The 15,132-nt window shown below is 38.0% G+C and overlaps 1 protein-coding gene across 1 annotated transcript in view; it reads right to left on the bottom strand.

Annotated features, from left to right (window-relative positions):
- LOC137649480 (pikachurin-like) overlaps window positions 1-15,132 on the bottom strand; it is a 494,589-nt gene that overhangs the window by 13,497 nt on the left and 465,960 nt on the right. The window contains exons 5-12 of the mRNA XM_068382464.1: window positions 14,196-14,409; window positions 13,106-13,250; window positions 12,020-12,236; window positions 10,498-10,718; window positions 9,984-10,207; window positions 7,239-7,467; window positions 6,709-6,968; window positions 6,233-6,493 (exon numbers count right to left, since the gene is read on the bottom strand). Coding sequence (XP_068238565.1) covers window positions 6,233-6,493; window positions 6,709-6,968; window positions 7,239-7,467; window positions 9,984-10,207; window positions 10,498-10,718; window positions 12,020-12,236; window positions 13,106-13,250; window positions 14,196-14,409 — 1,771 coding nt within the window. The remainder of the gene's footprint in view (window positions 1-6,232; window positions 6,494-6,708; window positions 6,969-7,238; window positions 7,468-9,983; window positions 10,208-10,497; window positions 10,719-12,019; window positions 12,237-13,105; window positions 13,251-14,195; window positions 14,410-15,132) is intronic.

Here is a 15,132-nt window from a genome sequence, read left to right as displayed (position 1 = left end):
GACATCCCTCCCCCTCCCTGAGAGGGTGTACCCATGATAGAGACAGGCTCTAACATCCATAAGCAGGGGTCACTAGGGACCGGGAGCAGGTAGCCCAAGGGAGGGCTAGGGAACACCCAAGAGGGGGGGGGGGAGACTCCCCTATGCAGAACTACACTAGTAACTAACCTTATAGGACACTATGAAGGTATATGTACCAGAGCGGACTGCACAGGGAAGCTCGGGTAGCCCTACTCATCCACCCTAAGGAGGAGTTGTAGGACAGGGGACAGATGAGTATAAACTAACCTAAGCATAGGCTAGGCTATACAAGAGATAGGTGGGGAGGGAGAAGAGAGAGGTCTTCCCAGGAAGGGTTTCTGTACCAGAGCGGCCACTAAGGGAAGGGAGGACACTCCCTAACCTAAGATCAGGCTGATCGGCTAAAACGGTGCAAGAGTACAGTTTCAGCATGGAACAGAGAAACCTTCCTAACCCGACCTAGAAGAGGGCTAAAAGTCCTGAACTAGGCAAGGAAGAAGACATATCGCTATCGCAGGAAAGTCATAGACTATCCTAGCCATAGAGGTAGGCTAGCCTAACCTCACTCTCAGACGCAATCCTAAAGGGGGTTCATTCCTTTAGGGAGGACTGAGAGGCGATATATATACTCTATTAGACGATTAATCCCTTTACTCAGAAAAGGGATCAAGGCTAAATAGAGGGAATGCCAAGGCAAGGGATGAAGGAAGCATATAGGGGTCCTAAGGTTAGGTTAGGCTAGAAAGAATCACTGACTAGCCTATCCCCTATATGGTCCCTGAAGGCGAAAACATTTGCATCACTAGTCAAAAGTATTGTAAAATAATAATGCCACTATCTTCATAACTTAGTCTAGGATCACTAATAAATCATGCATGAACACTTGTATGTAGGCTCCTGGCCTGGGGGCTATAGTAGCCGACTGGTATGAGGTCAATCGATGACCGATAAAAAGCGTCTAAACACGATATAAAAGTTCCTAGCTATGAAGACTAAATAAACTAATGTATTCGATTAGTATATAATGCCGGAAGCGTTGTTGTGGCTAACTAAATAAGACATGCAAAACAACAACGACGCCATAAAATGGCGGGTCCGGTAGAGGCACAGCTCTGCCACAAAACATCAATTATTTCGCAAAATAATATTTACTTTACGGCCAGAGCTTAATTAAACAATACTGGAACCTTGTACTCAACTTTCCAGAAGAAGGCGAGGCTGAAGGTAACGACATAGCGAAGATGCAAAGCGATAAAGTTAACACAAGGGAAAATCCGTCTAAGTAGGGCAGCTACTAAACAAAGGATAAAGACGCGCGTGACGTCATTAGAGCAATGGCGTCCGTTTGTTTACGTCTCGAGTATCAGTAGTAGCCACGAGTGAGATTAGCTGTGGAACGGCTCCCAGCTATTCTCAGCCCTTACACACCGAAGCATTAACTCTGTTCGGGGTGGAGATAGCTATGTGGCACGTTCAGACATGCGTGTCCCCTGTTGTATTACGATGTCTTAAAGGGAAACCTTTGAGATACTCGCTCCAGAAGTTAGAATTCTGTGATAACCTGTGGTTAAATTCTCTGGGAATATCTTAGTACTGTAGTCTTATACCCAAGGAAGCTACCAAACAGGAACCTTCCATCAGGACGCCATGGCTTGAGCCCAAAAAGCCAGTTTAAAAGGAGGGAAAGCAAAGGCTGTCTCCCCCAAACTCCTCCTGGTGATCAACCAGTCGCCTAGCAAACGTAAAGCTCTCTTAGAAGAGCGAGAGAGCACTAGCTTAGAAAACGACGGCTTCGAAGTAGCTAGGCCTAGCGTAAACTCTGACGAAGGTGAACGAGGAGCAGCAGTTACAAAATGGACCGGAAAAAGATCCTTAAAAATCAGCATGATTTTTTTTAAAGTCCATAGAGGTCTGAGCAGCTTTAGGCTCCTCTCCGTCTGACAAAGTCCCCAAAGGAATATCAGTAGGAGGAGGATCAGCAACTTCCTCATCTGAAGGAACCTCGTCCGACAATTGTCTAGTCTCATGAAAAGGAGAGACCTGCCGCGGCGGCAATGCTTGACAGGCAATGTCAACAAGCAAAGGAGCAGCAGTAGCAGTAGAGGAAGCGACGTCAGGTCGCTGCTGAAAGGACTGAAAACCTTGTGACTGTCCAACAACAACAACAGGAGTTGATGGACGCTCGACGTCACGTCGGAACTGCATTGACTGCCTAGACTGAGCAGTCAAAACAACCTTCGACTGCGGTGATTGACGCTCAACGTCAAGTCGAGGCAACTGAGCTGGTTGGCAAACGTCCTGAACGTCAACACGAGACTGCGGCAGCGGCTGAAAGTCAACATGAGACTGCAGCGAGGGAGGATCCATGTCACGTGACTGACGTGAAAAAGTCCTGACATCACGTTTCAAAGTACAAGAAACGTCAGCACTAATGTCAAACGGACGAGTAAATGCTCGTTTGGGCGGCTGACGGCCAGAGTCTCGTTTAGCGTAACGGCGACTCGAAAGCGAAGGTTCATCGTGAACCTGCTCAACGTCATACTTCTCCATAAGGGAGGCAAGCTTAATCTGCATGTCCTGCAGGACAACCCATTTAGGATCAACAGGAGTCGGGACGGGCCGAGACGACGGTAACGTCTGTGTTGGCAAAACATTGCCTTTACCGCGACCCTCGGACCCCGTGTTACACTTTTGCGTTTAATAGGCGAACAGTCTTCCGACGACTGCAAAGGGTCAGAGCTGTCCCCATGGCTACAGCCAGGACGCTGGACCTGTCCTGAAGGGACTGACTTTCGCTTAAAGGGTCTAGAAACCTTGCGCCTAGGCTTCTTTTGCGAAAAGTCTTCGGATGACGAGGAGAAACTTCGTCTCTCCTGTCTTATGGCAAGGACGTGCTTGCCGAGCAACGTCTGATACCTTTGAGGTTACGTCTGTTCGTTGGTTTACACTCCTCACTCCCTTAGGTCCTACGACATTCCTTCTCCCTGGTGCAGGGGAGCCTGAAAGAGGTCTCGGACTAGGCAAGTGACAAGCACGAACAAACGAACCCTCCGCAACACAGCACATGTTTTCTAGCACTCACTTCACTGATATCGTATTTTCCAATAATTTCACATTAGGCATGAATAAAACTGATATCTACCTGAAGCACGCAATTCTCCCTTACATCAAAAGGTTATAATTGCGAAATGAGTCGTATAATGTAAGCACATTAGTACAAAATGAAACACACATGCAAAAATAAAAAAAAAAACATATACATATATATCGAATAAAACGGAAATATATAAAGTTAAAAAGGATCAGTGACTGGGGAGGAGACTAAACACTAGTTCACCAAAGACTACGTTTTCAATCTCTCACCGTAAGTGCCTTGGGACGAGAATAAAAACTAAAAACGTTTTATCCTTTCTCCCCGTACAGAGACTTGGGACGAGAGTAAAAAACTGAATCGAGAACAACGTTACTCGCTCCCAAACTCCTTACTTGGGACGAGAATAAAGATCGGATTGTTCTCTCTTTCTCTCTCTCTCTCTCTCCATCTCTCTCTCTCCATCTCTCCCTCTCTCTCTCTCTCTCTCTCTCTCTCTCTCTCTCTCTCTCTCTCTTGTCACACACAAGAGAATTGCCCACTCACCCTTCGTCAATAAACAGGTTATTTGACCAAAGGAAAAAACTGAAAGGACTAAGAAATTGAAAATTAACAAGTTCCTTTAAATTAGTATCTAAAACACTTCAGTTTGAAAGAAGAATGAACAAAACGTCAAAATCGATTTACTCTTTCTGCAAAGTGAAACCGTGATTCTCTCTTTCTCTATCGTAACGATAGAGCGCAAACTGCGTAGCATAAATAAACCAAACGTTAGTTCATCTTTGAAACAGCACGAAGACTATTCAAAGAAAATCTTTCATAAAATATCTACTAAAAAATATTCATTTAATAACTCTTACAGAGCAATTGATTTAAACTTAACGAAAATAAAAGTTGAATGGGCTCAACGTTGTTTAACTTCGGTTTCCAAGTTAGGACCGCCTACATCTCGGACTAGGGGAGGAATAGGTAAAGGCCGCATATAAACAAAACATAAAATTTATCTTGATGTTTAGTATAAATGGAAAGCTAATCGAAGAGGCCTAATAAAGGCGGGTGAGATATAAAATATATAGAAGAAAATCTATAATTATCAACAATAATTTATAACGTGATAAAATAATTACTAAAAGCCTTAAACACACTTCCGTACACTGAGGGAAGGGTCGGCCATCTTTACTCTATGGAAAAACCAGAGATAAAAAAGCAAGGGCAAAACACTTTTCCTCTCCTTTCAAAAGCATTTCTTTTGAAGATAGTATTGAATAATCCAACACGGTGAAAGCAATAAAACCAAAACCAAGTACTTCACCAATTCGGTAGAAAACTCGAGGTCATAAAGCGAGTGGAATCAACTTGTCGATGGAACCGACAGAGAAGAACTGGAGATGTTTACAAGTATATGCGGTATCTGGCCGATAGTCGGCGCTGGTGGGCACACCTGCAACCTTCACGGCGATCACTCGCGAGTTTTTGAAATCTGTCGAGCCGTCGGAGACGTCAGCTATTATATATTCACCGGCTAAGTTTAATATTTAAAACTAGTGAAGTTTTTCTTTAGCACTCTCATCACATACTTCATCTTTTAGATAAATATCTGCTTGTGGCTATCAAAAGTTTTTTAGTAGTTTACTACTCAGAATAACAAAAAATTTCTATTTCTGAATCCCCACTAGGCTTAGCTAGTTTTAAAATATGATGAAAACATTTTCCCATTTAATCAATTTCTTTATTTTCTTTCTTCTTAAATACAAAGATTGAAAAGGCTATAAAAACCAAAAAATGTCCAAGAATTAATCTAATATCTCTTCTTGAGTATATGTAATAATTTCTTAGTTTTACAAGAGAATACCATTATTACTACAATAATCATCAGTGACAGCAATAACTCAACTTTCGGTCAATGCAGTTAATCAAACTGAAACTGATCAGATACTTTATTGAATAATTTCCAATGAATGTAGATGATATCAGCACATGACATGCCATGGCTATCTGTGTAGAGGCACGACCGTCACATTGAATGGTAATAAAATTAAGTCTAAAACTTTTTTGAGCAATCCTCCGTAATATTAAAAACAATAGATGATAACTCAACAAATGTAAAGTAATACTATACTGTCTTATCATAAAGACTTATTATAACACACACATACAGTATACTGTTCATATTAAGTATATGTAGGCTGCTCAAAAAGATATAACAAGCCTCCAAAATCTTTGGCATCTGTTGTACCACAGCTGTTGTAATTCAGCAAGGAGTGGATCAAAATGAGGTTTCTTACCTAGATGGAGAGAGGATAAAAATACGTTCTTATTTTTTTGTAATCTTGATTCAATTATCCTAAAATATTTAAATGAAAAAAATATCTAATAAAATTTATAAAATAAAGGGATTTTTTAAAGATAATTTGGTTCAACGGAATACTCATAAAAAAATAATGTATAGGTGATATCCAACTTACTTTATGATGTAGAGGATGGTTCTACCTGTGCACAACAGTTCAAGAGATTACAGTTTTCAATGCAGTTATTTGAGAAAGATAATTGGTGAAGCACTTGTACACGTATAACAAATGTGGAGGTTTTAAATTGTGTCACTTATGACCACACTTGTATCCCTGTTAGTAGGAAAAGATTCAGTTGGAAAGAATTTGAAAAGTATGAATCACACGCAATTCCAAGAAAAATAACATACAGAAAATTTGAAAGACCTCCCTTGTATTACTCCAAATGTGTAAAAAGTGATCTAATGCATATAAATAACAAATAAAAGATTATTTAAAGTGTGACCTGCATATAAATAATAAATACAAGATTTGGAAGTGATTAAAATTAAGATATCTGGAGACTAATGACTGGTGAGAGCAGTGGTGTTGGAGAAGAAAGGCAGAGATGAGAAGTGGGAAGGAGTGCTACATAACATATATTGCTCGCATATTAATGCTCAATAACGCTATAACTACAGTAGTACTGCACTATGATATAGTATTACAACTCATTGGTTATCTAGATTAGTAAAAAAACAAACATTAAGCGAAATTTCAGACTAAAGATACCCTGCACAAATAAAAAAGTCACCCAAAACATTTAATTCTTCACAACAAGGTAATAGCTTACCTAGAAACTTTCACTGTATGCCACTGGCCGTCATCTAATCTGTTGGTGGTGTTGTAAACTAGTTTTGCAAAGCCAGAACCCAAGTTATAGCGAAGAACGAGTCGACCGTCTTGAAGCTCTAAGCTAATGGAATCTCCTAATGCAGGCCCAATTATATCTGCAGCTTCTCCATCGTCACCTTCTTCTCCAGCCCATACCAACAAACCATCTCTTGTCAAAGAACGGAATCGTAGCCACAGATGGAGTTTATCTCCAGAAACTCTGTAAGAAAATTAGAGTTTCATTGCTTATTCAAACAAATCTAAAGCATTACTTACAAAACAACACTGCAATTAAATAATAAACATGTATAATCTTTTTAACAATTGAAGAATTAAATTAAAAACCTAATAAAAGCACATTTCAAATTTAATTTTTCTAATAAGTTTTTATAAAATGTGTGGTAAACTGTAATGAAAACATTATGCGGTACCAACCTCTTCATTATTTCAGGATCAGCATATTTCAGAAACGATCTGCCACTAAAGCTGGGAGTAGCAACTTGGGTTACCACTCGACTTCTACAGTGGTCATCCTTAAATCCTAACGGACAACGACAGCTGTAGGACGGGCCATGTGGTTCACAAACTCCTCCATTGTCACAAGGCCTTTGAGAACAAGGGTGGTCACACGAACCTACGTTACTTCCCGAAACAGCGCCAGAAACTAAGTGAATTGTTCGGGAATTCAATGCCAACTGTCCAGGGGTAAAAATTTGAAGATCAATAGTAAAAATAAAAGAGTTGTCTGAGTAAAAAAATACATAATTATCTCAACATCTACTCTTTAAATTATATAATATGGTTCAGTACTGTACAGCAGATAGTAAACATCACATCACAGAGTTTCTCCTATCAGGTGAAAATTACAAATTCATAATATACTGTAAATGTCAGAACTTTGTAGAGCTTCTACCACACCCACATTTTTCAAGACTAAGTGAGTACCGAAGGAAAATAAACTATACCTTTTGTATGCAACCTGTGAATGCTTTAGCAGCAGGTAATATTGGCTGAGAAGCAGATGTGGGCGGAATACCTCCTAGGTAAAGAGGGTGTGACAAAGATAGCATTGTGAATCCTCCAGGAGTCAAGCCACTGACAACAGGTTGATCATCAACGTATAACCAAGTCCATCTACCAGTTCGCGACACTCGAGCCGAGTGCCATACCCCTGGTCGTATTGGGTATACAGAGCTGGGGATGGCAATTAATACAGGAATCTCTTTAATCAATAGAAAATGGCTTAGATCAGAAATAAATTACAGTACTATATTCTTAAAAAATGACTTATGAATAATAATAAAACATGTCACTTACAAAACCAGTAATATGGATATCTCACATCATAAACCCCTGTAGAATTCAACTCATACATGGATGCGTATCATAACAAAACTATATTAGATTTCAGTTTACTGAATATTATCCTGGAATGTTAAATGTTTTGTCTTTTGCTTCCATTGGGCAAATGTTCTGTGCACTCCTCAATTCATACAGTAAATATGAAACAATTATGGACTTGTTAGGCTTTGATTCATGTTTTTCTAGTATCCTATTATAGTGCAGAATGAACTGGAATTTTCTAGTGATATTTTTCCTTTGAATTGGTCATAATTGTATAGAGGGGCTGTGCCTGTTGTATTCTTGAATGAAAATCTGGTCAACATAATTGATGGTCTTATTCCCTTTCGTGTATTAAAATACCGAATGAAGGACAAGCAATGGTTAAATGATATTTGTAGATGCTCTTATTTCAAGTAAAAAGAGGCTTATCATCTTTGGAAAAGTAACATATAAAATTTGACTTGGAATGCCTATACTAACTAAGAGTTGGTGCTCAGAGAATTTATGCTTCAATTGAAAAGGAATACAATTTACCCTTAATAGAAACCCTCTTTGGTATAACCCAGGAGTATAAATGGTGGGCTACCCTTAAATATGCACTGTTTGGTATAGAATTAACAGTTCTCTTTTACTTAAACCAAATGGCCCTGTCACTCGCTGTCCAAAGGAAAAGGCTGATGTGTATGATAGTAAGCAGAGTAATAAGAAACTCGATCTTCCAGTTTTTCTGAGTCTAAACTAACTAGTTTAGCTTTTAGGTCCCGTGAAATTAAAATTCTTACTGGACCTTGATGCTTGAGGAGGTGTAGTCCCAAATGGCATTTCAGGTTTTTTTTCATAAAGACAACTGATTTCTTAGCACCTACTTTGTCTGTTATTTTATTACAAATTACAACAATAGGTTTCTTTTGCACTAGTTGCAAAATTGGTAATGTTACTCCATTTGGTAAATGTGTTTGTGGTTCCTCTACGCCAGCTGATTAGTGTCAAATTTCCATAACACCCATATCATCTAAAGTTTTTGAATGTCTCTTTGGCAAAATGTCTAAATATTTGTGGGTATCCTGAAGGTAATAATCTGTTCCTTAACTTGAAGTTTAGCATATACAAAATCCTTGGAATATGTGATGCCCTTCTTAAAATCTCCAATGTTGTACAGAAATTCCTTGAATTTGGTAAGGAAGTTTGCACGATTGACCTTGATTTTAGTGCTGCCTTTGACCATGTTAATCACGGGGCCCTTTCTTTCAAACTCAAGCAGATGGGAGAAGGTGGACCTTTAATTAATATCATTATTGAATTTTCAAGTAATAGACTGCAGAGAGTAGTTGTTGATGGGCACCATAGTGACTAGGAATGTAATATCTAATGGTATTCAGGGTAGTGCTCTCAGCTAATTACTTTTCATACTATATATGCATGATAAGTGGTTTGGCCTAGGAAACCAGCTTGTTGTATATGCATTAATTACATCTCTTGACGGTAAAACCTACGGTTGCTGAATCCCTTAAAATTAGTGCCTGGTTAAATTACGTGGTATCAAGTCGAATCAATTATCAATCATATATATATATATATAATATATATATATATATATATATATATATATATATATATATATATATATATATATATATATATATATATATATATATATATATATATATAAAATTCTTAGTAACCAATCATACTGTCTGTCGAAAGCAAGTAAGTGAAGCTCTGGAATATTGGGACTAAGAGCAAGTTATTAGTGAGACCCTCTTGGAGCACTTGGCACTCATCTTTTTTGTCAACAACCACTGTCTTAAACCAAACAGTTTCAATAGAATTTCATCAAAAAGATTTTGGATTTGACCTAAGAGTCAGAATCCATTTTCACACTGACACCTGAAACCACAATATGAATTCCTTAAATAATTTAGGGCAATGAGAAGCAATTACAGTTATTAAATTTTAGGAAACCAAACCAGGAATCTGTCATTATTGGGCCTTGAATTGCGATTAGAAGAACTTACAGGCTCATCTCATTCAATCGAAATACTCAAAGAAATGTTAAAATTTCTCTAATAAAAAGAATGAATAAGCATACATATTGACAGAAGAAACAGATTTCATATCTTACAGTACCCTAAGAAATCCTCTGTCCAAGAAAAAAATCTCAAACTACTGTATTACTGTTTTCTGCCTACATAAGCTGTACAATCACTTTCATCTGGTGCTAGAAAGTAACATTAGTAAATAATATTTCATCACACAGCATTGCATCCAAGCATCCAGAGAATATACACCATGTGTAAAATGGGAATTAATATTGGTAAATGTGAGAAAATAAATTAATAGAACCTGCATAAATGCTATAAACCTACCGAAGTGTCAGCATTCCTGAACCCAGGTCAATAGTGAAGAGAACGTGAGCCTGAGAGAGAGTTAGAGCAATGAAGTCCCCGGTGCCATCTGAGCGATGGCTTTCATATAAGAGGACACCTTCTGTGGAGGCTGCTCGGAACACCAGCTCAAGTTCTAGCCATGAGAGAACTGAGCCTCCAAGTGCAGGGAACATGAGGTGAGAGGACCCGTTGAAGGATGGTACCTGAGAGAAACATTTTTCTCATTAGGTATTTTTTACTTGATAGTCCAGTATAACACATCATTTCTGTGTAATTTTCTCTTCATCTTCCCATTTTTTATTAAAAAATATTTTACATTATCCATAATAATTCTTAAAATATTTTATAGAATATTGACCGTTACTAGTTAAAAGTAGTCATTGAGATCTTATAGTGTTATTTACATCCAAGCAGTAATAAATACTCAAATAAAGGGACAACTGACAACTACTGTATTCAAACGAATGCTTCTTCTTCCTTTTCTTTTTCTTACCTCCAAATTAAGCTGTTTCTCACAAAAATCTCCTGTATAACCGAGCGGGCACAAACATATAGGTGCTGAATTTTGAGGAGCAAAGAAGGACGGAGGTGGTGCCATTGTGGGATAGGGAGCAGAGCTGTTGGTGTCCTGGCCTGAGTGTGGTGAAGTTGACGACACACATTTCCCTCCATGTTGACACTCGACCTCACTACATGCATCGCCGACACATTCACCTGCAAATATGCAATGAAATTAGCAAATGCACAAAGCTTAAGACAAATGATTAAATATATGGCATGGCATTTAGAAGAAAAGCAATGGACAGTCAGGACATATAAAGAGAATGACAGATAATAGATGGACATTAAGAATAACAGAATGGGTCCCTAAAGATTGCAAAAGAAGCAGAGTAAGGATTGACGAACTAATAAAGTTTGTGGGTGTGGGCTGGCAGAGAAAAATTATAAACAGACGTAAGTGGAAGGACATATTTGAGGGCTTTGTTCAGCAGTGGACTAGGAACAGCTGATAATGATGGCATTTAGAAGGTTCTCAGTTGGCTACTGTTTTATAGATCTGAGTTTCAACTGCTTAATTCAAATGTTCATGGGACACTTTATGTACAAGCAACTGAAGAAAGGACGCTCTCATGATTTCCAAAATCAGTTCCTATCTAAACTACCAGTGCTACTGGCCAGTGGAGATTTAATGCCATGGCTAAAAATAATCTAAAAACAAATAGTTATATTCAATTTTCTTAATGAGGCGCATTTGCACTGACTCGCAGGGGTGCCCTTTCAGCTCGGAAAAGTTTCCTGCTAGCTGATTGGTTGGACAAGATAATTTTAACCAATCAGCTAGTAAGAAACTTTCCCAAGCTAAAAGGGCAGTGTAAATGCGCCTCATTAAAAACCAGTAGCTGTGGTTTGTTGAACATCAATGGAAGGAGGAAAATGCATAGAAAGACGTCCAACATAGCACAACTATTGGCGGAATGAATTATTGCTGAAAATAAGAAAATTAAAGCCACTCACAAGCTCAATTACTAAATAAATGCTACTGAGGAAGCTATTATTCTCAACGAAACCTGCGTGAAAGAGGGTCTACTTCCCAAATATCAATGATAATAATAATAACCATAAATCATAATTAAAACATTTTTCTGCTAAAAACAGTTATCTAGGTTTAGATTCGGTTTAAGTTTTTCTATTCAAAATGTTTCTAACAATCTTCGCTCGGTCTCAAAACGAGCTTTACACGAAACCGAGCTAAGATTGTTAGAAACATTTTACATAGAAAAACTTAAACCGAATCTTAACCTAGATAACTCTGCTTTCAACAGAAAAGTGTTTTAATCACTATTTATTATATTAAATTATCTTATTGTTGCTCGTCTTTTACTAATAATAAACATTATAATAAAGTTTTAACACTACTATTACTACTACTGATAATAATAACAACAATCCTTCGCACATTCCAGTTCTAGATTGTACAGACGTCCTTCATCCCTGCCAACCCCCAAAGGACTTACTTATATCCCATCCGTCAAGAGCAGCGTAATCCGAGGACAGGTTGGGGGATCTGAGAGGGTCGTTTTTCCTGAACCTGTAGATGTGATCGTTGACCTGCAGCCGTCGAACGCAGCCCTGCAATCCTGTGGTGACGCCCAAACGGGGTGCCAGAGAGGTCAGGTTATTGGATCCTCCTACGTAGAGTGGTTCTTGGAATGTGATTCGCGAGAAGAGACCCTGTTATGATAAAAGAGCATGAATTGATTGCACTAAATTACTTGAGGTTGCAAAATTCTGTCCTGGGGTAGGGATTTCTAGCTTGAGGATACACTATTTGTATTCGTGCTTTTGTATTATCATTAAAAAGGCTACTAAAATACAATTGGGCATCTTGTCACAATATTAACTAAAACTTCTTCAAAGGTTTTACGGGTTTCACAAAGCATAAAAATGGAAATAATGTCTACCTACCAAGTGATTATTGTGCAAAGCTAATTTACATAATAAGAATACATACAAAATTTTTTTTTTCATCTGGATATGAACTAGAGTAAAACATGTCTATATTTTTCCAACAAAAATAACACTCAAGGAAGTAAGTATATTAGAAACTAATAATTAAATATAAATAAATATTCAATCCTTTTTCCAGCAGATTTTGTCATGGGAACAAAATCATACACAATAAAATTACGTGAGAAAAACTAAGTTACGAAGGAGGAATACTGCCTGAAGTTGACCATTTAAGAAAAAAACCCTAAACTGGAAAACAATCCTATTAGCAAATAAGGATAACAATTTACGTCATCAGAAGTAAGGTCAGTTTAGGTCAGACTAATGAAAAACTGTGGGAAAAATACGAATGAATAAAATAAACATGGATTTTATATATAAAAAAAATAAAAAAATAAAACACTAATATAAAGCAATAAAACTTGAACCTATAAAAATTACTCATAAAAAACATTATAACTAAACTAAAACTGAAAATGACTAAGTCAAACGTGAATTTGAAAATAAATAAGAATCTTTATGCAAAAACTCCTTGTAAGACAAAATGGCCTAAAAGAGGAGCTCTTGTGGCAAAATCCTGCAACCGACTGTACCTCGGAGCGTCCTTGGACATGATGTCCGTCGTTGAGCTGTAGCCAGACGTCCCACCGATGGCGGTAGACGGTGAGTCTGTTCCACTCCCCCATGTGCACTCCTTCAGGAGATTTCACCAGCCCAGCACCGGAGCCACAGTCCCATCTGTCAGGAGGAAAGTAATTAGGTCTAGGGTTGTGGTGCCCGATGCGGTAACGTCCCTGACTGGTGAACACCAGACTGGGGTTCGAGTCCTGCTCAAACTCGTTAGTTTATTTGATCGCTGCAACCTCACCATCCTTGTGAGCTAAGGATGGGGGGGGGGGGGGTTAAGGAGCCCATAGGTCTATCTGCTGAGTCATCACCAGCCATTGCCTGGCCCTCCTTGGTCCTAGCTTGGGTTAAGAGGGGCTTTGGCGCTGATCATATGTATATATGGTCAGTCTCTAGGGTACTGCCCTGCTTGATAGGGGAATGTCACTGTCCCTTGTCTCTGCCATTCATGAGTGGCCTTTAAACCTTTAATGTATTATCTTATGGGCTGCCTGTAAATGTGGGATCTGTGCTAAGGACAACATGTTCTCCCAAGTGATTATGCCCCGTATAATTGTTCCCTTTTATTCTAAATTTACGTGATTTGTATTTTCACCGAATTGCCTTTAGGATCTTATAAAATACCTAGACCACAGGTCAGCAATAAATCAGAAACCTTTATCATGTTAAAAATGCTTTAATTTAGATGATATAAAACACCATTTCATATCGTATTTCAAGCTTCTCTTATCTTTAGGTTTCTCAAATGAGAATAAATAAAACACCAGCGACTAAAATGACTGGCAGGTAGTAATGCTTAGCCATTTCACCTTTTCATATTTGATGGCAATAATATCCTACACTTTATGTTTCGTAAATAAGTGCATCAAATTAGTTTTCATCTAATTTCAGCGCATCATATTTTTTAGCCAAATACGAAATATCCTATTTACAATTAAACCCAAGTTGAATAAAATCACATTGACCAACATTAACTGAATCAACAGACCATGAAACTTTCACTAAAGCTCACCTGAAATCAAAACAACTTACCATCGCCCTTCCACAAAGACTCACCTGAATTCGACATACGTGTTGACCAGAACAGCGGCCATGAAATCGCCAGAGAGGTCATCATTTTCCCCCGAGACCAGCAGAACGCCATCTGGAGACTCCGGCTTGAACTCTATGGTCAGCTGAACGTCTCTGTAGGCTTCTCTGAGCGGGGCAAAGGCGACCCAGGATGACCCGTGGAACCTGGCCGTTTCGATGGGACCCCCGGTCATGATCACTGGAAGGTAAAAGTAGATAAAAGTAGATAAAATTAGGAACGAGAGTTTTCATCAGGTGTGGAATCATAGGCTGATCCAGTAAGAAGCCAAGGTAATGGTTTTAAGTATTTTTTCCCTGTTCTAGAGAAAGAGGCATTTTGCGTCAATAGGCGTAGGAGGAGATGATGGAAAGAGAACTTTCGGATGTTTATATGTAATAATCAAATAAATAAATAAATATATATATACATATATAAATATATATATATATATATATATATATATATATATATATATATATATATATATATATATATATATATATATATATATATATATACTACAGAAATTATATCACATTAACCACTACATATCTTTTATAAACGCACACATACATGCAGCAACATTTGCACGAGCGAGTATTAGTAGATGGAAACTAATATCGGCATATTTCTGTGTTCATATAAAGACATCGGCCTGTGTATCCCAGATAACTGGTATTCTATAATGCGCAGTAAATTTAAATGAAAACATTAAAGAATCATTTACGGAAAATGTAAATAACATACACTCTTATTAACAACATTTTAGTACACGTCATTGAAGAACAGTTCCACAAATGATTTTCTAAATTTTGAAAAAAAAAAAAAAAAAAAAAAAAAAAAAAAAAAAAAAAAAAACCACCGTCATTTTTTTTCTTTTAGATGAACTCAGAAGGACCTAATTCAAGTTATTATGAAGAT

Source organism: Palaemon carinicauda, chromosome 11 (genome assembly GCF_036898095.1).
Source record: "Palaemon carinicauda isolate YSFRI2023 chromosome 11, ASM3689809v2, whole genome shotgun sequence".
Lineage (NCBI taxonomy): Eukaryota > Metazoa > Arthropoda > Malacostraca > Decapoda > Palaemonidae > Palaemon > Palaemon carinicauda.
The sequence above is the reverse complement of the archived record's forward strand: the minus strand, read 5'-3'. Positions and strand labels throughout refer to the sequence as shown.